At 43.2% G+C, this 27,155-nt stretch overlaps 1 protein-coding gene across 1 annotated transcript in view; it reads right to left on the reverse strand.

Moving 5' to 3' along the window:
* The window catches only part of CCDC83 (coiled-coil domain containing 83), a 46,986-nt gene extending 21,675 nt beyond the window's left edge, over positions 1 to 25,311 (reverse strand). Inside the window, exons 1-4 of the mRNA XM_018042816.1 lie at positions 25,217 to 25,311; positions 19,818 to 19,902; positions 10,577 to 10,739; positions 7,093 to 7,260 (exon numbers count right to left, since the gene is read on the reverse strand). Coding sequence (XP_017898305.1) covers positions 7,093 to 7,260; positions 10,577 to 10,739; positions 19,818 to 19,902; positions 25,217 to 25,311 — 511 coding nt within the window. The remainder of the gene's footprint in view (positions 1 to 7,092; positions 7,261 to 10,576; positions 10,740 to 19,817; positions 19,903 to 25,216) is intronic.

The following is a 27,155-nucleotide window of genomic DNA, read 5'->3' on the forward strand; positions in this document are numbered from 1 at the left end:
TTTCCCCACAGACCAAGTCAGCCAAAGCTGACTCTAAGATCTCTTGGGGGTCTTAGGCTACAGGGAAGATGTGCAGGTCTGGTCTTTCAATAGTTTGGAGGCAACCAAGGCTCTGGAAATGGGCACAGGGAGCTAGGCTACAGCCATTCAGCCCTCATTGTGTTTTATACTGGCATAACCACTTCCCCTATTCAAGGAAAACTCTGAGAGCAGAGTAAAGATTTCTCTTCCATAATCTTCTATTATTGCAATCCCAGGTGACTGTAGCCATGAAATTAAAAGACGCTTGCTCCTTGGAAAAAAAGCTATGACCAACCTAGACAGCATATCAAAAAGCAGAGACATTACTTTGCTGACAAAGGCCCATCTAGTCAAAGCTATGGTTTTTCCAGTAGTCATGTATGTATATGAGAGTTGGACCATAAAGAAAGCTAAACGCTGAAGAATTGATGCTTTTGAACTGTGGTGTTAGAGAAGACTCTTGAGAGTTCCTTGGACTGCAAGGAGATCCAACCAGTCCATTCTAAAGGAAATCAGTCCTGAATATTCATTGGAAGGACTGATGCTGAAGCTGAAACTCCAAAACTTTGGCCACCTGATGTGAAGAGCTGACTCATTGGAAAAGATCCCGATGCTGGGAAAGATTGAAGGCAGGAGGAGAAAAAGACAGCAGAGGATGAGATGTTTAGATGGCATCACCGACTCAATGGACATGAGTCTGAGCAAGCTCAGGGAGTTGGTGACGGACAGGGAAGCCTGGTGTGCTGCAGTCCATGGGGTTGCAAAGAGTCGAACACGACTGAGCTACTCAACTGATTAACCCTACAGTTGTGAATATTCCCAGAGAAACTGGGAGTATGTAAAAGTCTCCTCCCCAGAAAAGTCTGCTGCTAAGACGCTTCAGTCATGTCTGACTCTGTGCGACCCCATGGACTGCAGCCTACCAGGCTCCTCCGTCCATGGGATTTCCCAGGCAAGAGTACTGGAATGGGGTGCCATTGCCTTCTCCTCTGGGACCCTGAAAATGGGAGATTACCACTTTGTGCTTTTAGACTCCTGGCTGCTCAGATGCCTGGTCCAATGTGATCATTTCTCAGAAGCTGAAGTTTGCCCTCCATTGCCCGCCTTTCCTTGTCGTGTCTGGCTTTGCTTCGGCTCCACCCCACAAGCTTCGGGGAGCCAGTTGTTTGCTCTTGACCCTCTTCTGGTGTCACACTCTTCTCTGGGCTCATCCTCTTCCATGCCGCTGGCTTCCTGAGACCCCTCCCTGGACAGGACTGAGCAGGGGCGGATGGTAATACTGGCCACACAGCAGTTCCTTCAGGCAGAGTGGGTGTTAGGTGAATCACGGAGTGGGGAGGACTACTGGAAGCTCATAGGCTTGGGTCTGACATACCTGGGTTCACCTCCCATTTCCACTACTCCATAAGTCTGTGAGTCTAAAGCTGTGAACTCTCCCGGGCCTCTGTTCCCTCATCTTTAAACTGGGCACAGTGATATCTAACTCAAAGGGACTGGTGAGATGAGACAAGGTGTAGGAAACCAGGTCCTGGAGCCGTGAGTTCTTGTGGAGGTCCCTGAGGTGATCAGATGAAGAAACTGGCATTCAAACAGATGGACTTGAACTCGCGCCTTTTAACTCACTTAGTGCCCAGAGAGACTTTTAAGGATCCCTGTCCCATGCACCCGGTCAAGGATGAAAGGAAAAACTCTGTGACTCTAATATCTGCTGTTTTGTAATAACTCCATAATTTCTCTATTCCTGGAACTCATCTAAGGGTTTAATAAAACCCCAAATTTTTAAAATAAATTAAAACATTTTTAAATTTTTTCAAAAAAAATTAAATTTTACATTAAAACAATTTAAAAAGAAGTTTTTAAAAAATCTACAATTTCCTTTTACTGAGAGCAAGAGCCCTGTCCTGGATATGTCAGTGAGTGTGCTCTCTGCACCCAGTATTGTGACATCTCCTTCAAACTGAAGTCCGGGGAGGCAGGCCCAGCTGCCCCCTCCCCAGGCCCCCAGCGCTCAGGGCAGCCGCTGAGTCAGGGAGGCTGGACAGCTGACGGCCCGCGAGGAGTCCTGGGCGGAGATGTTTGGTCATCCTTAACTAGGTAGGTGATCACGATGACGCTCTTCAGAATTAGTCTGCAGGGAGCAAGGACGGAGTGGGGACAGGCAGAGAGGGCAGAGCAGAGGTGCCCTGAGGGGACAGTCACAGACCGTGGGCGGCAAGCATGGGCAGGAACCCCGTCCCTGGAGCCAGCACCGGTCTGACGGCCGTTTGTCTCCATCCCCCGTCCTCCTGTCCTTCACGGCAAGTCCTGTGTCCAACTGACGTGACCACAGGGCACCGACAAACCTTGTTTTTCTCTTCCCCTCATGTCTCTGTGCGTTTGTTTTGGCTTTGGCCTTACTGGGTCTTCGCTGCAGCCTGCGGGCTTTCTCTAGGTGTGGCGCATGGTACAGCCTGTGGGATCTTGCTTCCCCGACTAGGGACCGAACCCATGTCCTCCACACTGGAAGGTGGATCCTTAACTGTGGGACCAGCCAGGGACGTCCCTTCTCTCTTCCCTTTAAAATTCATGCTGCGAGGCTATTAGCCCTCTCTCGACAGCATGCATGGCATTCCTATGATTTTTTCTGGTTCCTCTGTGATAACAAGATCTTCCAACCTGAAATTAAGGTATCTAGTCTTTGTAATAATCAAAAGTTTAAGCATCATTCAAAGTTACGGCTGTTCCCTTCCTAGCTTGAACCTACTACTGATTCCTCTGCCTTGAGCTGGCGTGCCTCCTTCCCCCTCAGGGCTGAAGGGGAGCCTGGGAAGGACAAGAAAGCACTCACCTGACTGATCTCAAGCTATGGCCTTGACTATCTCACGCTAAGGCCTCACTTTCTGGGTCCAGCTGGCATTCAAGATTGAGGCTCCTCTCTTGGGGGTGTTTGTGTAGGTTCTCTGGAGGACCACCTCCCCATCGCTAGTTAACATTTCACCGGCACGCCCTTGATGCAGGGGATGTGCTGTCATTGGAGGTTGGCTGATGACTGTCCCTTTGGCCTCTGGTTCTGTCTCCTCCTCCCTCCCACATGTATAGGCGTCTATTTCTCTTTGGAGTCAACCCACAGGTAAAATTTAACAGGACTGTGTACCAGCGCTCTCAGACAACAGGTCCACAGGAAACACTCCACTCTTTGCCACAACCTTCTCCCAGAGTGCACGCTGCTACAGACTGAATGTCTATGACCCCACCCCCTTGCCCAAATTGCTGGGTTGCAGCCTGAACTGCAATGTACTGGTATTCGGCAGGTCATTAGGTCAGGCGGCTAGAGCCCTCACGAGTGGGATCAGTGCCCTTATAACAGAGGCCCCTTGTAACAGAGCCCTCTCTTGCCCCTTCCACTCGGTCAGGTTACAGCAAAGAGACAGTGTCTCTGAACCAAGAAGCAAGCTCTCCCTAGGCACCCGATCCATCAGTCCCGTGACCCTGAACTTCGCAGCCCCCAGAGCTGTGAAAATCCAATTTGTGGTATTTCGCTATAGGGGCCCACGGCGGCAGCCACATGCCTCTTACACGCTCTGCTGTTAGAACAGTTACCTAGTCAGTCACTTAGCCTATAGATTTTACAGGGTGAGTCATAAACTAGATCTCAGTGTCCCCCAAACTGGGGGGGGATACATGTTGAACAGTCTGAAGAATTTCCTTAAAGACCTTCCATCTAGATTTGAGGTGAAGGAAGAATTACACTTTACCTGGCCTTTGGGGGATAGTGTACAACTTGCTGCACCCACAAGCTCTTTCCAAAGAATGTCCCGTAATTTTTAACAGTTTTTTCATGGTCTCTTCAATGTCTTTTATAAACTGGAATTCAGTGCTTGCAGGTATAAAGCCTGTTTTCTGCCCCATCATACTGGCAGTCTGCACAGCAGATTCTCACTTTACTTTTGAATGAGGTGTCCATTATATAGGGGGCTTCCCAGGTGGCTCAGGGATTAAAAAAATCCACCTGCCAAGCAGGAGACATGGGTTCGATTCCTGGGTCAGGAAGATCCTTGGAGAATGAAATGGCAACCCACTCCAGTATTCTTGCATAGAGAATTCCACGGACAGAGGAGCCTGGCAGATAGTCCACTGGGTCACGAAAGAACTGGACACTACTTGGTGACTAAACAACCACCACCACCCATTGTACAGACACCCAGATTTAAACAGATTTTTTGAAGTTTCATCTTAATATCCCATTTCACTTACAATAAAAACCCTTTTTGCTAAAGTACTTATTCCTTGCAATTAAAGCTGTCTCAGTTCAGTTCAGTTCAGTTCAGTCGCTCAGTCATGTCCGACTCTTTGCTGTCTAGCTAACACAAACTCCATGGTCGTGGGTGTGGGAGGAGAATTTCAGAGAAGTCATGGAAGAAGGGGGAAGGTGGGGAAAAAGGGGGATGGTAGGAATAAGACTTCAGGCAAATTGATCTAGGCGTTCTGTTCATATTCATTGTGTCCAGCAAGTGGCCCCCAAAGTGGTTTAATTGTCCCCAGGCAGAATTGCTGCTGCATGCTTGAAAGTGAAAGTGAAAGTGAAGTTGCTCAGTCATGCCTGACTCTTTGTGACCCCATGGACTGTAGCCTACCACGCTCCTCCATCCATGGGATTTTCTAGGCAAGAGTACTAGAGAAGTGCCTAAAACTAATGGCAAATAAGATAAGCCTATAACAGCCATTTTCTCATGATACCTAAAGTTGGCCATATACCAGGGTTCAACCAGCAGCATAAAAATTTTATTACCACCACTTCCAAGTTAGCTACAACAGCATGAAAATTTTCAGCTCAGAGAAATCATCCAAATTTCTAATCAGGATAATGGATTAAGTTAATATGAGGAATGCTAGAAAATTATTAAATGAATGCTGGAAAACTATTAAAATTTTTAAAAGTACACTTGAACAGTAACATTTTGTTTTGGACTTGCTGCATGCCTTATGGAATCTTAGTTCCCCAACTGGGGATTGAACCTGGGCCCACAGCAGTGAAAGCACCAAGTCTTAACCACTGGACTGGCAGGGACTTCCCTCTGTGGCATTGTTGCACAAAAACATAGATCCATGGAACAGAATAGAAAATACAGGAAGAGAGCCAAACACACATGGGAAATGAAAGTGGGATAAAGTCATCATTGTGGATTATAGGGTAAAAATGGCTCATTTAATAGATGATGTTGAGACAACTGGAAAGCCATCTGGCAAAAAAGAAAGTTGGTTCCCTACTTCACACAAAAAAATCAGAGATTTAAATATAAAGATGAAGATATAATAAATTCTAGAAGAAAATACTAGAGAATATATTTGTAATTTCAATAAATTCAAAGACTAATAAATTGGGCACTATAAAACTATAAATTTTCCTCATACAAACACCATACAAACAGAAGACTAATAATGAAGGGGGGAATATTTGTACCTTAAATCACATTTAAAGAGCTAATTTCCTTGGAAAGTAAAGAGTTCCACAACACAATAGAAAAATGAACAAAGGATGAGAACAGAAAGGAAATCCATATTGTTCTTGAGTTTATGAAAAGATATTCACTGTTGCTTATAGGAAGAGAAATGGAAATAAAAGCTACAGAGTTACCATTTTCTACCTATAAGACTGTCAAAGAACAGAAATGTGGATCACATCCCTTGTTGTTGAAGTGGAAAAACAGACATCCTCACCACACCAGCAGGAATACACTTGGTGCAGCATCTACAGAGGGCCGTGCCTATCAAAATAAAAATGAATGGGCTGTTTGGGCCAGCCGTTTCCCTTTAGAGATACACATAAATGAAATTACATATATACAAGGATATTTGTCGCAGTAAAATGAGATTGTGTAAGGACAGTCATTGCAGAATTCTTTGTAATAGTAAGACAGGAAATAACCTAAATGCTTATGAGTAGGGGAGTAGTTAAAAAAATTATAGTACAACAAAACAAAGGAGACATTGGGAGGATGAGGCAGTACTAACACGTACTGATCTGTAAGGATGTCCATGTTGTTACTTGAATGAATAAGTGAAAAATTGCATCTGTAGCATGCTGTTTTGTAACACACATGTATATTCTGAGACATGAACAGGATCTTTCTGAAAGGTTACATAAGGAACTAGCAATGGTGTTTCTATCTAGAAAGGGGATCTCAGTAGCTGAGGGAACAGACAAGGGTAGGAGGATGTCACTCTTACTCTCTTCTCTTGGGGGAGAAGAACATTTTGAAATATTTTAACTCCAGTTGCAGACTGATTTAGGGCCAAATTTATACCACCGATGTGGTGCAGAGGCCCTGAATTGAGAGACACACATGAAAATTGGTCCAGAAGCAGGGTGACTGGGCAGAGCCTCAGAGGGCATACTGGGATACCCATAAACCCTCCTCCCACAGAACAAGCCTCCAGGACCAGCTGGGCTCAGAACCGCCATCCACCCACGCTGCTCTGTGAGGCCAGATTTCTCCCGTTTGCCCTACCCTATGACTTCTGTGCCTCTGGGTCTCTGGTGTTCTTTGAAGGCACTCTGCTAGGCCTCAGGGACAGACAGGTGCCCTCCGGTAAGATCTGTCACCCCGATGCCTTCCTGTCCCACCCTCCTCCCTTCCTGTCCCATGTTTATTCTCCATTTTTTTCCGGCTACAACTTAGCATTTACTTGGCCATTTTTCTATGATTCTGATTGTCCAGCCTAGGTAGGTTGCCCTAGCTGGGCCTCAGGTGAATTTCTCCTCTAATACGACCCCTTTCCAGGACCCTCCTTCTGTGGTGGAACTGACCCAGAGCCAGGCATGAGAGCATGCAGACCCCACCCACTGGATGCAGCTTCTTCCTCAAAGTCAGTGGCAGGTTTCTGCCCACACCCCCATCCCTTCACTCCCCCTCCTCAGTTTCACAGGTAGTCCTGGGATTCCTTCCTCCACCGCATCCTTACTCACAGTGCTCACGCTGACAGCAGAGCGTGACGGATGATTCCAGAGCACCTTTTTCTTCCTTTCACCAAATGTCTGCCCCCTAAAGATTTTTTTTTTATTGAATCTGAACCAGTTTTCTTGCAACTGACCTGACATTTTTTCGGCATTCTCCGTAACTCTGTTGATGTCATTCTGTAAGGAGCTAATGAGTTTAGCATGTCGTTCACTCCCTACATTCTTGTATTCCTCCCAATATTCTTTCTCACTGAGTTTCTCAAGAAATAGCTTCTCAGCATTACTTATTTGGATGCGCATATCTGTTGAAAGAACATCAAGATTTTGGGTCATTTCTATTGTCCTTGCAATCATCGTTATGTGGCACTCTGATTTTGTGAAGTTAAAGTCTGATATGAAAATATAAACTCATAAATACAATTTTATATCTACAATTTAGAGAAATCTAAACTATTCAAACTATTGTTTATCCCTCATGATTCAAAATCTCAGTAAAAATAAACTTCCAATTTTAAAGTAGATGGTGTGGTTTGGGGCTGTGACCAAGAATGACAGCATGCAATCAACCTATATGCCTAGGGAGCCACAAGTTTAAATTATGCCTGTGATCGCTTGAGAAGCATCCTGTTTTGTACAATGTATTATTTCACAGATACTTTTTATTGTAAATTGTCATTTTTCTGGTCATGATGTCTCTAGGCAAAGTAATTCCAACTTACATCCTTCCGCTGTCCTTGGTGACCTTTTTTTGTTAAGTATGTTGTTTGACTCCATCACTTACAGATCAACTCTTTGCGCTTTCCTTGTGTGAAATGACAGCATATGATAGCCATAATCACCTTGCTTCCCAGTCGCCGCATAGTAAGACTTCAGAGTGAAAGCTAAGTTCCTCAGTTAAACGTGTACACATTTGGAGCTGTCTCATCATATAAACCTTCAGTTTACCCCGGTGTACTTACTATACACGGCATTCTACTCAGTCTTTAGGCTGAGTATCAGGCTGCTGAATATTCTGGAAAAGGAAGCATCACCAAAACCAGGTACGATGAACTTAATGGCTATTTGGCTCACTGTCCTGCCTCATCTTGTTTGAGAGCTCCTGAGGGCAAGACCACATTTTATTCATCTCTGTCAACCCAGCACTTGGCAGAGAATCTGGCCATTAGTTGAGGCTCAGTAAGTATTAACAAAATGAGTGAAGCATTCTTTCAGGCCAGAGAGATGCTCCTCAGCCCAAACATCCAGGACTCCAAACATGTCTTTGTTGAAGACGTGATAATAATACATTTTTAATACATACTTAACATATTAATATTCAAAATATAAGACTATACATTTTAAAATTCCCTTAACAAGTGATTCTTGTTATTAAACAGTTAAGAACACTACACCCCAGTGATCAGCTGTCCTCTGTGAGCAGACTGCCCGGGACTCAGCCTTGCACCACCTTAAGTCTTTGAGGGGAGGGTTGGTTGATGTCACTGAAGCTTTTGAAAGACAGGTTGGGGTAGCAGCTGTTTTCTTAGCACCCCCTCTCCCTTTTCGTCTAGTAACACACGGCTCCTATCCCTCGTCGTGTAAATACACTGACTACAGATGCCCCTTTTCCCGGCCAGAGGGATTGGTCTAGGGCTGAGTGTGCACCCCAAGCTAGGCCTCGGTTCCGAGTCCTTCCCTAGAAAGGCTCTCACTGAAACTGGTAGGAAACATATCTCTTTTTGTCTCCACTCCACTTTGAGGTTATAAGGATGTACGTTCAGAGGTGTCTGCGGTCAGAGTTCTAGACTCACAGGGAGAACGTTCTCAGAAAAAGGAGCCAGCTTTCCAGGGGAAGACAGAGAGAGAAGAGGGACGAGAGGAGGTGTGGAGGGACAGGGTGGGCTAGAGAGAGGGGGTGATGGTGGGGGGAGGAGCAAGAGAAGGAGACGAATAAAAGGAAGTTGAGCTCTGACAGCATGTGAGGCTCTGGGCTCAGCTCAGTAGCACCGTGCCTCTTCTGTCTGGTTACTTGAAGAGATTAACATCTTCTTTATGCTTGGACTAGTCTGGGTTGGATTTTTATCCTTGCAACTGAAAGCATCCCAGGTAAACGTTGGAAGAGGGAGTTTTGTCAGCACTTCTCAAACTTGACTGTGCACAGAAAATCCCTGTGACCTTGCCCAAATGCAGACTCTTTGACTCAGCAGGTCCAGACGGCTCAGAGGCTCTGCACCATCCCAGGCTGCTGGCGGAGCTGCAGCTGCTGCTCCATGAATTGAAGTGAGTTGCAGGTGACTGCCTGGTGCCGACTGTGACAGCCACAGAGACCCCTTGTAGACACGTCTGTTCCCTCCCTCTCCCTCTCTTCATCAGCATCCATGGGCTTCTTTCTCCCTTGGACCACCGCACACGCCCAGCCCTCCCATTCTTAGTCACCCAGCACGTCCCCAGTCTTGGGTGACACACACCCCAGCCCCAGCCCAGACCTCAGACAGGCACACCTCCACTAACTGGACCATTCCCTGCAAAGGCAGCTTAGTGAGCACGTCTGAGCATCGGCTGAGGTCTCACACCCGTCTCAAGAGAGTTCATAAAGCATCCTTTGCACACAGAAGCACGATTCTCCCGGAGATGGCCCAGCCAGGAAACGCATCCACCACCTCGTCCCGTCACGTCACTGCCGTCACTACAGGGGCTCAGCCGGAGCTGGCTTATGGAACAGTGGTGGAGAGCCCCTAAAAATGAAGCTTGCTGACTGACCTGTGGCCTTGGTAACTATTTCACCCAAAACGACAACTATCTACGAATGGAGCACCTGCTCCGGGCCAAGTGCTTGAGTAAGTAGGCTCTCTAGAGTGCTTGGGGAAATCCAAGAAAATCTAGCCCCTCGCTTTTGCCTCTCAGGTTCTCATAGTGCTTTCTGGTAGCACTCCAGTCTCTCCCCTGTTTTCCAGGTTCCTGGCAGGGATGGTATTTATAGAGGTTCTGGCGAAAAAAAAAAAAAATCTAGAAATCTGAGCAGCAAGCTCAAGATGAAGGAACAGGAATTTTTTTTCAATGCGTGTGTCAACACTGAGGGTCCAGCTCTCAGGACCCTGGTACTTCCTGAGCCCAGGGCAAGACCTTCTGTACCAGCATCATTTCTATCCACTTCCTGTAAACGTCCCCTTTTCCAAATCCAATCCCTCTTTCCCCATCTAAATAGGGGCCTTAGCTTCCTTAGAGATCCTGGGTCTGGGGAGGAAGCTTTATACTCTCCTTACCATTCCCAAGTCTGAACTGAGGCTGAAGCCATTGAAGACACCAAACGAGACAATTTCCCCGCAAAAGAGCAGATCACCACTGCCTGGAGGTCGGGGTGGCAGCTCACAGGATGCGGGCTGGTGTTAAAGGCCAGAGGGCTCTGGTCTGTGTTTCTGACCACAGCTCTCCTCCTCCTCACTGGGCTTCATTATCTCCACCCACTTTGCTATTTCCTCTTGTCGCCCACTTACCTCCATGGGTTTGTGGTTGTGGCAGTAATGATGTCCTTCGAAGTATGTCCATGGCATTTTGAACATATTAGGAGACAAAAGCATTGATACATTCAAGAAATAACTTGATATGGCTTTATGATAATTTTCTAGGTTCCTAAATCACCTTTCAAGTTTTGTTCCTGGTCTCTTTCAAACTTCCATTTTTCCTTCATTGCGTTTTCAACCTCCTCTCTTGTTACAACTACGGATCCCTCTGACTTCTCTTCACTGAGTTCCTTTAGTAGGTTCCGTATGTGCCAAATTTGTTCATCCTTTAAGCGTTTATTCTGTCGTGAATATCAAAGAGTTGTTAATTTCCTTTGCTGAAGTATCTCCATTGTTTTCCCTCAAAACAGAATCACATGCTGAGACTTGCAAAATAAGAAATAGTTAATGAAATAATTTATTCAATAGTATCTCCCAAGAGCATGTGGAAGATGGAAGACTCAAAATTAAATCCATCAAATCAGTAATCACTGAAGAGACAGTTTCCTTTTAAAACCTGTGTTAATAATCTGCCAGTCTATCACCCTATCATAGGATCAACGAACATTAAAATTAGACTTCAGAGGTCAATTTCTTCAACTCCCACGAATTATCTTTCTTTTCTAGGAAACGTCACCCATTTATTCAATATTTATGGAGTTATCTACCATATGCCAAGAGTCATCTAGACACTAGGCATATATTCGTGAACAAAATAGACAAAAGTACTGCTCTTGTGGGATTTACATTATTTTTTGCTTTTCTCACAAGTGACCCTAATTCTCTTCTTCTGGGGTGATGATCACTCACCATTCCAACACTCCACACCTGAAACATGAACTGTGTTTTTCTTGTGAATATCCCATCCATGTTTCCACATTTCTTATTTAATCAACTTAGAGTTTATTTTTGCCCTTGCTAGTTTATTATGTATATGTAGAGATATTTTATTGTGTGTGAACTTAATACATATTTCTTGTACTTTTCTTAGCCTTCCTTTTTTTTTTTTCTCCCTTTAAGTTTTAATACTCACTTCCCTGGGGTCTTTCCTTCAATTTCTTAAACCTAAGAAAATGTATATACTTAAAATATTCTAATACTTTTAAAAAAAATTACTTATTTTCCTATAATTTAACATTCTCTTTACTATGGTTTTTCAACATTATATTTTATTTCTGATATTCATGTTTTTATTCTCTTAACCTTCATAGGCAATGGCAACCCACTCCAGTACTCTTGCCTGGAAAATCCCGTGGACGGAGGAGCCTGGTGGGCTGCAGTCCACGGGGTCGCTAAGAGTTGGACACGACTGAGCGACTTTGCTTTCACTTTTCACTTTCATGCATTGGAGAAGGAAATGGCAACCCACTCCAGTGTTCTTGCCTGGAGAATCCCAGGGACGGCGGAGCCTGGTGGGCTGCCGTCTATGGGGTTGCACAGAGTCAGACACGACTGAAGCGACTTAGCAGCAGTAGCAGCAACCTTCATAGATACTCTACTATAAGAATATTTTCTTTCTCAAAATTGATTCTCTAAGCCAATACTCCTGAAACTTCAACATGGATACCCAGCACTTGGGGACCTTGTTAAAAATGCAGATTCTGATTAAGTTTGGTACAATGCCGGTAATTCTGCATTTCTCACACGTTCCAGGTGGTGCTGAACCTGCTGGCCCACAAGCCACACTTTGGGCAGCCAAATTCTTTCTGATAATCTGAATATCTGTGATTTATTGCTAGTGCTGCAGCCTACTAAAACGCAGGTCTTTAACATTGAATCCAACAAACTTTAAAGTTGATGGCTAAAAAATCTGATTTCTTAAAATTGTTTAGCAAAATAGACACTAGTTTAATAAACTCCTCAGAGAGGATTTTAATGTAACCTTAACGCTCTTTAAGTCGTTCCACAGGCTGATTGTCATATCAGTGCTTTAGAATTTTAATTTAAAACTTTGCTAAACTGGACAAAAGCAACAAACAATTAACTTTATGATGCTCAGTATTGATAAATACAGCCAAAAAACAAAAAGACAGACTGGACAGGCTTTGAGCGACTTAAAAAAGTAGAAATAAAGTTGAAAAAGATATGATATTCAAAATCCCGCAGTTTAAATTCTCTGATCTTTTGTTTGCAATATTCTAAAGTATCTGAATTCTGTCTCTGGAGAATTTTTAGTGCCAAAGAATTCATGATGTGATATATATCTGAAAACTGAATTTCTTTGCTTCTAATTTCGTAAAATCTTGTAGAGAATGACATAAACAGAAGTGGTGGAATAAGACTTCTGAAAATCCGCTTCTTCATAAAGGCAATGAGAAAAAATTGGCAAAAATGGGAAAAATCAGCTTTTCAGAACTCTGGAAATTAAAGGCTTTGCAGTAACTTCCAGGGAGTGTTTATTCAAGAAAAATGCTTGAATCTTAGTAAGAACAGCGAGTTTCGTGGCATTTCAAACTTACCCTAAAAACCAGTAGCCCCACAATTATGGCAAAACCCAGCAATCTAGCAGCCTGTGGCTGGGGGTTGGGGAGAGAAGAGAGGCAGAACTCTTGCAAAGCCCAGTTCCTAAATAAGGGCCATTATTTGACTTATCTGGTAATTCCCTGGAAAATCCCACTGGCAAGCCTTGTCTTTATTCGACCTGACTCAGAGCTTGCCCAGTGTCTTAACAGCCTTTTCCTAGATTGGTTTGTCAAAAACAATCAACAGTTGTTGAACATTACAGCTCCGCGTGTGTGTGTGTGTGTGTGCGCGCGTGCACACTCGGTTGTGTCCGGCTCTTTGAAGCCCTATGGACTGTAGCCTGCCAGGCTCCTTTGTCCATGGACTTTTCTAGACACAAATACTGGAGTAGCTTGCCATTTGCTCCTCCAGAGGATCTTCCTGACCCAGGGATTGAACCCGCATCTCTTGCGTCTCCTGCATTGGCAGGCAGCTTCTCTCCCACGCTGCCACCTGGGAAGCCCACAGCTCCCTGAGGTGTTAATAAAAGTTGAGGTAAACAACAAGCTGACCCCCCCAAAAAAAATCTTCAGAAGAAAACTGGAGATGAGATGCCCATAGGGAGTTTTGACAGCTCTTATGTATTCCTAAGAATCTAAAAGGCCACATGCATTTAATAACATCTATATTAAACTTCCCAAATCCTGTATGAATTTCAAATAGAAAGAAATGTATCTGACAGTGTTACAAAATTCACTATATCTGAAAAATTATTTTGAGTGATATACTGAAATAAAATTTAAATATATCCACCAATATGCTTAAAAAAGACATTTATCTTATGAAGTATATTTATTATTTGAGGTAAGACTAATTATCATATTATAAATAGAAGAAAGGAGATTTAGTGTCTAAGCTACAAAGGAAGGATTATTTTTGTTTTGTTATAAGGCCATCTCATGGCCTTTTAAAAACTTTTTTAGACTCACAAGAACAAGAATAGAAGTTGCCAAAATAGGATACACAATTCCCATCTACTGTCCGCCCACCTTTCCCAAATGATAACATCTTATCTAATGATAGCACAGCATCGAAATGAGGAAATTGGCATTGGTACAATGTTATTAATTGGACTAGAGATTTTATCTCTATTTCACCAGTTTTTACATTTTTTCTTTTTGGTGTATGGTTGTGATACCGTCATTTGTAAGAAATGTATGTATACATATCTTTGATCACTCAGGTGACTAAAATGTATTTCTTTGTTGTTCAGTTACGAAGTTGTGTCCAACTCTTTGCGACTCCAAGGACTGCAGCACGCCAGGCTCCTCTGTCTTTCACTATCTCCTGATAGTGACACTTGTGTCCATTGAGTCAGTGATGCCACCCAACCATCTCATCCTCTGTTGTCCACTTTCTCCTCATGCCCTCAATCTTTCCCAGCATCAGTGTCTTTCCCAGTGAGTCAGCTCTTAGCATCAGGTGGTCAAAGTATTGGAGCTTCAGCATCAGTCCTTCCAATGAACATTCAGGGTTGATTTCCTTTACAATTGACTAGTTTTATCTCCTTGCTGTCCAAGGGACTCTCAAGAGTCTTCTCCAGCACCACAATTTGAAAGCATCAATTTCTTGGCACTCAGCCTTCTTTATTGTCCAGCTCTCACATCCGTACATGACTACTGGAAAAACCATAGCTTTGACTAGACGGCCCTTTGTTGCAAAATGATGTCTCTGCTTTTTAATACACTGTCTAGGTTTGTCATAGCTTCCCTTCCAAACAGCATAAATAGATATGAAAAATTTATGATATAAATATATATAGATAGATATATAAATATATATCTGTCTTTCTTAGATATATTCTTATGGGGTTTTTTTTTTTTAATGATTTTCAACCATAGTTCCTGGCCCACAGTGCCCAAAACCCATGAAATTTTCTGCCATCACAATTGGGTTTATGTTAATGAAAGTGACTTTTGAATCTGGGAGAGAGAAAGGGAGAGGGCCTGATTGCCAAGAGAACTAATCAAGTTATTAGAGGATGGCAGCCCCTCGCGTTGATTTTCAGGGACAGGAGATGGACTTGAGGTGGAATCAACTGCTACTAGCCAAGGATTTAGTCAATCACAATTATGTAATGAAGCCTCCATTAAAACCTGGAAAAGGAACATCTTTTGGTCCTTTCCCAGAGAGCTTCCATGTGCTGCTGTGCCAGGCCACACGGGCAGAAGCGCCTTTGTTTGGTACTTTGCTCTCTAGGGCCTTCCCTGATGGCTCAGCCAGTGAAGAATCTGCCTGCAATGTTGGAGACCTGGGTTTGATCCCTGGGTTGGGAAGATCCCCCGGAGAAAGGAATACCCACTCCAGTATTCTGGCCTGGAGAATTCCATGGAGTTGCAAAGAGTCGGACACGACTGAGCAACTTTCACTTTCACTCTGCTCTCTGTATCTCTTCATCTGACTGTCGATTCATAGCCTTTAATACCTTTTTAATGATCTAGTGAGTAAATGGGTTTTCCTGGTTCTGTGAGCCATTCTAGCAAGTTAATCGAACCTGAGGAGGATGGGGTTGTGCGAGCCTCTGATTTATAGCCAGTCAACCAGATGTACAAGTAACACCCTGGACTGGTAACTGGCATCTGAAGTGCAGGGTGGTCTTGTGGGACTGAGCCTTTTACCTGTGGAATCTGATTCTATCTCCAGGTAGGTAAGTGTCAGAATTGAGGTGAACTCTCGGACACCCCGCTAGAGTCTGAGAAACGCTTGTCGGTTAGGGGAAGCCTCCACACACACAAGTTGGAATTGGGTCGGAAACCCTTTCAGTAGGATTATAAATTCTGTCACATATGCATATGAGACATATCACCACAAAGATGGCATTTGAAGCCGTGATGTTAAATAAGATGATCCAGAGAGAGTTTAGAGTGAATGAGTACGTTTAAGATGAGAACATTGATAAATACTCTAATTAAAGGGTGGGAATAAATACTCTAATTTAAGGGTTTCTTTTTCTATTTGAGGGGGGAAAAACAATGAAAAAAAAGAAAAAGAAGAAATGATCAGAGAAGTAGAAGGAAATTCAAGAAAGAGTGATGTCCTGGAGCCCAAAGGATAAAGAGTTTCAGGACGCCAGGAGTGACTGTCGGAGGAGTGGGGTGTAAGGTTAGGCCTCGAAGAGTACATGTTAGTACGATGTAATGTTAGTCACTTCAGTCATGTCCAACTCTGCGATCCCACAGACGGTAGCCTGCCAGGCTCCTCGGTCTATGGGATTCTCCAGGCAAGAATACTGGAGTGGGTTGCCATGCCCTTCTCCAGATGAGTACATTGGGCCTGGCTAACTGGTCAGCGCAACTTTCGCTGGAGCGGTTGTAGGGGAAAAGTAGGAGTGGAAGTATGTACTGGGAAGTAAGGATGTGGGCACAGAGGGCTGTGAGATGTCCAATGCTGTAGAGGAGCATGAACACAGACAGAGAAGGAAAGAAAGATAGAGGTAATCATCTAAACAAAGCTAAACGCATGGGAAGAAACGATGAAAGAAGAGGGCATAACTTTTCTGATTTGGACATTTCCGATTTGGACATAACTGGAGAGAAAAATGTATCTAAAGAGTCATGTTAAACTCAGCAATTTAAATATCTGTGACCTCAAAATTTTTTCCTCCCACTGGTATTTGTGGATCAACCCAACAAATATTTATTAAACACCTACTTATGCTGGGCCCGTTGGAAAAACAAAGATAGGATTTGATTGCTAAAAAAAAAAAGAGAGATTTGATTGCTGCTACCTAAAGGGCTTTCAATTAAATAATGGAGAAATATTTTTATGCAACATCCCAGCTAAGATGGAGGGAATGAAGAGGAGCTACTCAAGAGAAGAGCATTCTGGGAAGAGGAAACAGCCTCTTTGTTGTAAAGGTACCATAGTGAGAAAAAGATTGGGCTTCACAATATTTAAAAGAAGCAGGGGTAAGCAAAGGATGGGATGGCTGCAGATGAATGGGAGAGGTGAGTAGAGGTCAAATTTTGAAGGACCTTGAAGGCTTCAGGAAGATCTATGGATTTTATTTTCTGTGCAGCAGGATTTTAAGCACTGAAAGGTTTGCCATATTCCAAGGGTCATTCTGGTTGCCCCGTGGAAAATGTACTGGTTAGAGGAAAGATGGGTAAGAGATGACGCTGGCTTAAACTGTGGCACCAGCAGTGCACATGGAAAGAAACTGATAAATACAGTTGAGCTAGTCTGTCTTCCTATGCTCCTCACTGCTGGGTCCACTAATGACTCCAAGAGACAACTTAGACCTATCACGGTCTTGAGCTAATCCTCCTGGAAACAAGAATGTTGTCTCTGGCTCCAGTTGATGGGTTATGGGAAAGTGGTTCCTCAGGCCTGATCCATTGTCCTTTCCACAACCAAACAGAAGTCCCAAAGCTAGCCGGGGGTTCCAGTGCCGACCACTCCGGGGTGTGCATCGGCCTCCTGGTGGCAGCTCACTCTCCTGTGCCCCGGGACCTCTCTAAGTGGGACCTGCCTCCAGGTGCCGCAGCCAGACTTCCCCTTCCACTCGCGTCCATCGACCTCAGTTTCTCAGTTCCTGCTGCAAGTGCCTGGTCCTTCAGAATCATGACAACATCAGGGGTGTCTTGCCCAGCATGTATTTGATGAACAAATGGACAAATTTGCCCCATGATGAAGACAGGAATCCTCGTTTCCCAAGGGGGAAACTGAGGCTTACACCAGTTTTGGCCAAAATGATACTAGCAGAAGGTTGTATGGTCAGGATGCAAAAATTCAGGTTTCTGACTAAAATTCCATTAAAATTTGTAGACACAGTCTTCTGTAGACAAAAGTCAGATAAAATAGCTGTGGAAGTTTCAAGATCCATATAAGGTAAATGTTTTAATAGGGGACACTCTCAGTATTTCCTCATTCTTGAGCCCCTTAAGGGCTAAGTTGGATGCACTATCATTTCCTGCTTCCCACCTTTATTTCTGTTGGTCCTGATAGTCACACACAGCACCTCTTTGACCTTCGTTTTATTCTGATTTTATAAAGACAGACATCATCTTAAAAACTAAGTTAGTCATTATAACAACTGAAATTGTACTTTTCCAATAATATTTACATATGCACATGCTGAAAATCTAAAAGAAAACAGATAAATAAATTTAAAATACAGAGCCCATGTTCTATCAGTTCAGTTCAGTCAGTTCAGTCGCTCAGTTGTGTCTGACTCTTTGCGACCCCATGAAATTGCAGCACGCCAGGCCTCCCTGTCCATCACCAACTCCTGGAGTTCACTCAGACTCACATCCATCGAGTCAGTGATGCCATCCAGCCATCTCATCCTCTGTCGTCCCCTTCTCCTCCTGCCCCCAATCACTCCCAGCATCAGAGTCTTTTCCAATGAGTCAACTCTTCGCATGAGGTGGCCAAAGTACTAGAGTTTCAGCTTCAGCCTCATTCCTTCCAATGAACACCCAGGACTGATCTCCTTTAGAATGGACTGGTTGGATCTCCTTGCAGTCCAAGGGACTCTCAAGAGTCTTCTCCAACACCACAGTTCAAAAGCATCAATTCTTTGGCGCTCAGCTTTCTTTGCAGTCCAACTCTAACATCCATACATGACCATTGGGAAAAACAGCCTTGAATAGACGGACCTTTGTTGGCAAAGTAATGTCTCTGCTTTTGAATATGCTATCTAGGTTGGTCATAACTTTCCTTCCAAGGAGTAAGCATCTTTTAATTTCATGGCTGCAATCACCATCTGCGGTGATTTTGGAGCCCCCAAAAATAAAGTCTGACATTGTTTCTACTGTTTACCCATCTATTTGCCATGAAGTGATGGGACCAGATGCCATTATCTTCGTTTTCTTTAAGTCAACATTTTCACTCTCCTCTTTCACTTTCATCAAGAGGCTTTTGAGTTCCTCTTCACTTTCTGCCATAAGGGTGGTGTCATCTGCATATCTGAGGTTATTGATATTTCTCCTGGCAATCTTGATTCCAGCTTGTGCTTCTTCCAGCCCAGTGTTCCTCATGATGTACTCTGCATAGAAGTTAAATAAGCAGGGTGACAATATGCAGCCTTTACGGACTCCTTTTCCTATTTGGAACCAGTCTGTTTTTTCTATGTCCAGTTCTAACTGTCCAGTTCTTCCTGAACTGCATACAGATTTCTCAAGAGGCAGATCAGGTGGTCTGGTATTCCCATCTCTTGAAGAATTCTCCACAGTTTATTGTGACCCACACAGTCAAAGGCTTTGGCATGGTCAATAAAGCAGAAGTAGATTTTTTTCTGGAGCTCTCTTCCTTTTTCCATGATCCAGTGGATGTTGGCAATTTGACCTCTGGTTCCTCTGCCTTTTCTAAAACCAGCTTGAACATCTGAAAGTTCACGGTTCACGTATTGCTGAAGCCTGGCTTGGAGAATTTTGAGCATTCCTTTATTAGCGTGTGAGATGAGCGCAACTGTGTAGTAGTTTGAGCATTCTTTGGCATTGCCTTTCTTTGGGATTGGAATGAAAACTGACCTTTTCCAGTCCTGTGGCCACTGCTGAGTCTTCCAAATTTGCTGGCATATTGAGTGCAGCACTTTCACAGCATCATCTTTCAGGATTATAGTTTGGTTAAATAAGAAATTAAAAGATAAATGGCATTGCAGAGCTTTACATTTTTAAACATAAGATTCAGTGTCCTCATGATCTAAGTAACACAATTCAAGGTGACTTCCTTTGACATTATAAATAATAAATAGAAACACCAGTACCCTCTTGCCTCCCATGTACAAAAATACATTTAAATATATTGTAAATTAATCAGCTCTAAGCACTAAAGAAGATAATTTCCTAGAGTTCATTTCATTATAACTCAAAAAATTTTTAAGCATTTGCATAAATGTTTAATGATTAGATATCAGCTTTATATTTTATACTCACTCTTTCATGATACTTTTGATTCTTTTCTCTAAGTTTCTTTATTCGAGCCATAAATCGTTCTAGTGAGTTTTCCTTTATTTGACAGCTAATAACAGAAATAATGTATTACAATTATTTCCTTTAGGAAAAATTAATGAAAGAAAATTTTTAAATTATACTATTTGAATTGAAATAAAGTATTAAATATACTATAAAACCCTGTTTAGGGATAAGAATCTTTACTGATGTTGTATTTCTGAGTATATTTTACTCACTAAAATATGTATTAGAGAAAGAACTTCAAGTTTTAAAAAATATCAATCCTCATTTTTATTTCATAGTCATAACTTTTATACTTACTTTCTTATTATCTATAAATAATTCAGCATAAAAAGAACCTAGGAAAGGGCATACAGAAAACATGCTTCCTGGAAATCCAAAAACATTCAGACAAAAAAGGCAAGACAAAGACTTTACAAGGGCAAGCGCAGCTTCTTGAAACAGTAGCATAAACCAGGCTGACCTACTGGCCAATTCCATTAGTATACCATCTTGTCTATAGACAGTAAAAGGTGACTTGACACAAGTATATATTTTAAATACCAAACAAATATTTGTTGAATGTCTATTAGGTATAAAATATAGAAAGCATGGAAAGACTCTGGTATAGGCAATTTGAAGAGTTAAGGGTATCTCTATTACCTCATAAATCTTACCACTTTAAATCTGAGACCAAAATAAAGGAACAGAGCTAGCTCCATGTAAATCCCTTGCCTCTATTAAATATCCATCTCTCTATATATATCTAGCACCTCTGCGGTGTAGTGAACAGAGGAGTATTTACAGGATGAGAAACTCTGCTTTTCAACCTTGTCTCTTCCACTTCTTACCTACATGACCTCAACAAGTCAATTCTCTGAACTTCAATTTCCAAGCTGTCGAGAGATAACAACACCCATCCAGCTCTATGTGTTTTATAAAGATGAAAATAAGAAATCATATGTGCATGTTTCTAGCATAAAGTAAGTGCTCAGTAAATTTCAGGTGAATTTTAATCTTATGTCCTCAGTCCTTCTCCTGGAATATCATTTATATTTGTGATATTGTAAACTTAGTAGAGAGAAAAATAAAGCTCTTTCTTTCCAAATGAAGAGAAAAACAAAACATTTTTAAAATGAGCAAATCCTTTAGGCTTTGCCTTGAGTTGCTTCTGCAGGGGGCAGTTTGGAGAGGTCTGAGTAGCATCAGCAAGCCTGGGGGTGGGGTGGATTCTAAGATGCCCTAAAGGTTTGGCTGCTTCAACGGCCCCCTTGTGGAGCGTTCACCTAGCCTCTCTTGGGAATTCACTGCAGCCTCCTCGGGCCTCAGAGATGATGAATTTATCAGGAAGCAGGGCTTCCTTGGTGGCTCAGACAGTAAAGAATCCGCCTGCAATGCAGGAGACGTGGGATTGATCCCTGGGTCGGGAAGATCCCCTGGAAAAGGGAAAGGCTACCCGCACCAGTATTCTGGCCTGGAGAATTCCACGGACAGAGGAGCCTGGTGTGGGCTACCGTCCATGGGCTCACGGAGTAGGACATGACTGAATGACTAACAATTTCACTTTCAGAGGAAGCTAAGCCTCAGGGGAAGCCTCATTAGCCACTGTGGGAATTCAAGCCTCCCTGGTCTCTGAACACTTCTTCCTTCTCACATCTCCCTTTATCTACTCAGTGCCCTAGTAACCCACATGTCACACTAAATGCTGAAGCGAGTGGGAAAATAAACCAATGAGGTTTATACTGAGCACTTAATATACACCGAAGCGCTTTGAAAAGGGTATTGCGCTGTTTTGAAGCACAGTGATATGGAATTAACGCTAATGCAATGCGTCGTCACCGTGTCCGTTCCTTCCTTATCAAAATGTCAGCTGATGGAAGGAATTTTCACATGTTGAGGCACGGGGAAGTCATCCTGGCTTATTCCTGATTTGGCTTGGACTTTGTGCTGACTAGAACGACCTGCGGCCTGTCAAGCATCTGTTGTTCATCTGCTTTAACCGTGACAGAAAAGAGTGCATTTGAACATGAAAACGGAGTGCCTGTGGTTCAGGCATTCAAAATGGAGCTGGGCGGCCACACTGGACGCGGTTTCAGACACATTTCCATATCACTGAGAACTCTGTTTTGAACTGTATCAAACTCAAAGATACCACCAGCCATTTTCAAAATAATATTTTTGCCAGGGGCTGCCAGCTGCAATTTTATGGCCTTAAAGTCTCCCTGGTAACTGTGTGATCATTTTGGATCCCAACCAATCCTTGCTTCTCACCAATTCCAACCCTAATTCTTGACAAATATGTAACTGTGATTTGGGCCTGTATGTTGCTGTTGTTGTTAAGTCACTAATTTGTATCCAACTCTTGGGCCCATGGACTGTAGCTCACCAGTCTCCTCTGTCCCTGGGATTTTCCAGACAAGAATCCTGGACTGGGTTGCCATTTCCTTCTCCAGAGGGTCTTCCCAACCCAGGGATAGAATCTGCATCTCCTGCTTTGGAAGGTGGATTCTTTACCACTGAGGCACCAAGGTAGCCCTTTTGCCTACATAAGCCTCCCCATTTTGCAGTCAGTGGAACACAATTCAACTGCTTCTTGCATCTGTGTCCCCTGGGCTCAGTTTGGCTTGAATAAAACTCTTTCCTATTTTTATTATAGGTTGTTTATTGAGTATTAATGTAGTAATGTGTCAACTTCCTTCTTCCATGCAATTTTGTTAAAAATTCTGAGAAGGAACACAAATCTGGGTTCCAAAAAAGAATCTATACTCTTACTTATTATACTTTTAAAACCCGTAACTATATCTGTACCTATTGCTATACCTACGTCCATACTTGTTGTTGAAAACTGGGTTGGGGGGAATAAATATAAAAGAAAAAATAAAAACCACCATCACCTAGAGATTTAGCATTATGCAGTAAGATATTTTGCTAAAGGGAAAGAGAGAGGAAGACCACATTCACATAACTTTAATATAGTATATTGTTAGAACTGTTCTATTTTATTATTATTTATTGTTAATCTGTTACTGTGCCTAATTCAGAAATCAAACTCTATCATAGATATATACATGAAGAAAATACATAGTATATAAAGGGTTTGGTACTATCCATGATTTCAGGCATCCCTTGGGAGTCTTGGAACAAATTCCCTGAGGAAAAAGGGTGACTAAGACACGATCACTCTGCAGATTCAACACTGGCAGTTTCAGTTCTTTGCCAACAACCGCAGAGGTCTATGGCCTTATTTTCTTGAGAGAGATTAAGAAAAGTTCAGCTGTTCAGAAGTCATGGACCACCTGCTCTGGACTCTTGAGCTCTTTGTTAGGGGCTGAGGTTGTATAAGAGAAATATAAGATGCTGCCAGGGACCCTTGGATGATTTTTCCTCAGACGGTGAGAAGGGCATCTTGACTATTCATCATGTGGCTAAAGTCCCATCGCCTGGGACTTCAGGGAACAGATGACCTGTCGCCAGAAGGGCGCAGGAAGGCCCAGGCTGTTCCAGTCCATGAGGCTGTTTACTTAGTTTCCACAAAGGAAGAGAATGGAAAGCATGGGAACGCTCAACTTCCGTCTTGTACTAGATCATGAGGATTTTTAAATGTGCGAAACCTCTGCTGAAGAGGAGAAAGACTGGCCTCTGGTTGACCCAGAGGAGAGAGAAGGAGCCGTAGCTGGATGCCATCCCTGTGGGCCGTGGGGAAAAGGTGAGAGGCCAGACTGCAGTCACGGAGCTGGGCTTTCTGCCCACCTCTCAGAAGCCACTGTGCGCCACGTCTTCGGTCATGCTGCAAAACGCGCGCAGGGAGGATCTGGCCGTCGCTTAACGTTACCTCCAGTGTTAAATAAAAGGGCACTTGGTGAAAAGTCCCTTCCTGTGGGTGCCGTCAGTGTTCTGACCCTCTCACTCACCGTCTTCTAATAAGAACGTACAGACTCGGAGTCTCACAAGAAGGACATTGGATTTTCCCTGAAGGTCGTTGAGAACGATTCCCTTGAACAGAGACCTGGTCTCCAGCATTGCTCCCCAGTTTCAACCTTGTCCCCCTCCAGTAGACGTGTCCACGGGGGTCTGCTAATCTGGCCCTGCGCTTGCCCTCTCGCTCCCTCTGCCTTCCGTCCGTTCCTGCGCTGCGGCACGCCCCTCCTCACCCGCCCTCTTTATCACTCTGGCTCTGTAACACCTGTTCCTCCTCTTTCCGAGATCAGCTCCCGCATCGCCCCCTCAGGCGAGCGCTTCCTGATCCCGGCGACTGAAACGGCCGAGCACGCACGGAGTCTGTCCCGTCCTTCAGCTATGCGGACGCGGAGCACCCCACACTGTTCCTCCGCAGCATCTTCTTTAAGGTATGCAGCTTTTCAGGAAAGACCGGACTGTGTGTTTAACGTCCATCTCCCGTGCTTCGCTAGGAATGGACCGTGTGGGCCGGTTCACTCTTGCCCTCCAGTGATCAGCACTTGCCTGTTATGTATTTGGTTAACATTCAAATACTTGCTCAATAGGCATGAAGTGCCTTCTTATTTGAAAACCAAACAAACAAAACTGACATGTATTCATTCACTTCCTAAGTGTTACACATTAAAACACCAACCCGGGACCCAAAGTTGAAGTTCAAAAGCTATTAAAGGGCTTGCTCTCCATCAGTTAGATAAAACAGAAACATATGAAAAGTATCACCTGTAGTCTCGTCTCCAGCTCCTGGGATAGAAATATTAAGGTATTCTTATTAAAGTGAAAGTGAAAGCCGCTCAGTCATGTCCAACTCTTTGAGACCCCATGGACCATCCAGTCTATGGAATTCTCCAGGCAAGGACACTGGAGTGGGTAGCCTTTCTGTTTCCAGGGGATCTTCCCAACCCAGGGATCGAACCCAGGTCTCCCACATTGCAGGCAGATTCTTTACCAGCTGAGCCACCAGGGAAGCCCATTCTTATTGAAAATAACTATAAATCATTTGGGTTTGATTTGTAGGTATTTGAGGACAATGCAAATTGGAATGTCTAGAAATAAAAAGTTAGATGAAGAAGAGAAGTGTGTGTACATTTACTCTTTTGTAAATGGACACTAACTGAGGTGTGCTCTATTTGAAGAGGTAAGCCAGCAAGTTGCTGTGCATTTGAGGGAGAGTGACCAGTAATTCAATGGAGGGGGCGAGGGAGCCAAAACCCATTCACAAATGCTGTTTCATGGCTTGGCTTGTGTTACTGCCAACGTGCCAAAACCTTAAAAAAATACGCACATAGCATGAGAGTGAAATTATGCCTCTAATCCAGCTTCCTTGACAGCTTTGGAACGCTTCCTTTTCCGCTGGAATTATGTGAGTGTTAGCAGTGCTTGCCACTTATGCATGAGAACTTCAGGATTTCATAATCTAAACTTACTGATAGTCCAGAAGTGCTTCACTGATAGGCAATTTGACTTCCTTTGGCGGCCCATCTTGAATATCCCTTTTATTTGTTTTCGCCGTGGTTTCCATTGTGTTGCTTAGCTAGTAAGAAGAATACCTGTTTGAAAAAAGAGACACAGGAAAAATAAATAAATCCCTTGTTCCTTTACTTGTGTTTATTAGATCAAGCACTTCTGGGACTTAACTTAAAACTGGCTCTTCCATCCAGATTGCTCCTGTGTCCCCAGAGCTGACATCGTCCATAATGCTGGGTCATCAGGAATCAACTGGATTCTTGAGTCTGAGTTCCATGCTTAGAGCAGGTCCAGACCAGGACCCCAAACTTTCTGAGACTCACTCACTTACACTATCCATCAACAACTGTTGCCCCCGTCGAGCTTCTTTAAGAGCAAGTACTTAACTTTTTCAATCATTTCATGTCTCCACAGTGTTTGGTAGAGTGCCCTGCCTGTAACAGCAGCTCAATGAATGTCTTTTAGTTATTAAAAATTAAGATGAAACAAAAGCACAACCTTCTATGAGGACCAGGAAACTTGGCTCCAAAAGAGTCAGAACAGGGATCCAAAGAAACTAGGTTTGGCCAGGGTTGCTATAAAGAGCAAATATAAGGACTTTAATAAAAATGTTTTTTAAATGGTTAAGAAGTTTCATAATAAGGATGATAAAAATAATGTATTATCATTACCAGTGACTGTTTATCAGCTATTAATTGCTTTTGTATCTTATAATAAGAAACATCAAAATTAATGTTTTTTAAAAGGGAAAATCAGACCCACTGTTTTTAGTTTTTATGGTAAGGAGGAATACTTTGAGAATTTGGTATGAGTACTAATGCACATCTTTTAAGATCATAGTTTTTCTTGACAGATTTTTATCTTTGGATTTTTATTAATGTATATTGTCACTCTGCTTATTAACTTATATGCAGAGTATATCATGTGAAATGTTGGGCTGGATGACTCACAAGCTGGAATCAAAATTCTGGGAGAAATAACAGCAACCTCAGATATGAAAATGATACCCTTTAATGGCAGGAAGTGAAGAGGAACTCATGAGCCTCTTGATGAAGCTGAAAGAGGAGAGTGAAAAAGCCGGTTTAAAACTCAGCATTGAAAAAACTAAGATCAAGGCATCTGGTCGCAGCACTTCATGGCAAATAGATGGGGAAACTATTGAAACAGTGACAGGCTTTATTTTCTTGGGCTCCAAAATCACTGTGGATGGTGATTGCGGCCATGAAATTAAAAGATGCTTGCTCCTTGGAAGAAAAGCTATGACAGACCTAGACAGTGTATTAAAAAGCAGAGACATCACTTTACCGACAAAGATCCATCTAGTCAAAGCTATGGTTTTTCCAGAAGTCATGTATGGATGTGAGAGTTGGACTATAAAGAAGGCTGAGTGAAGAATTGATGCTTTTGAACTGTGGTGCTGAACTCTTGAGAGTCCCTTGGACTGCAAGGAGATCCAACCAGTCCATCCTAAAGGAGATCAGCCCTGGGTGTTCATTGGAAGGACTGATGCTGAAGCTGAAGCTCCAGTACTTTGGCCACCTGATGCGAAGTTCTGACTCATTGAAAAAGACCCTGTTGCTGGGCAAGATTGAGGGCAAGAGGAGAAGGGGACAACAGAGGATGAGATGGCTGGATGGCAGCACTGACTCAGTGGACATGAATTTAAGCAAATGTAAGGAGATGATGAAGGACAGGGAAGCCTGGTGTGCTGCAATTCATGGGGTTGCAGAGTCGGACACGACTTGGCAGCTGAAAAACAACAACAGACCTCAAGAAGGTAAGTACCTAACCTGTATTCAATGTATTACTAGGTGGGTGTGGTAGGAAAAACATAACCTTTGTAGTTATTTGTTAAAATGGCTGGAAACTCCATGAGAGTGGGGATGATATAATTCTTGT

Source organism: Capra hircus, chromosome 29 (assembly GCF_001704415.2).
Source record: "Capra hircus breed San Clemente chromosome 29, ASM170441v1, whole genome shotgun sequence".
Lineage (NCBI taxonomy): Eukaryota > Metazoa > Chordata > Mammalia > Artiodactyla > Bovidae > Capra > Capra hircus.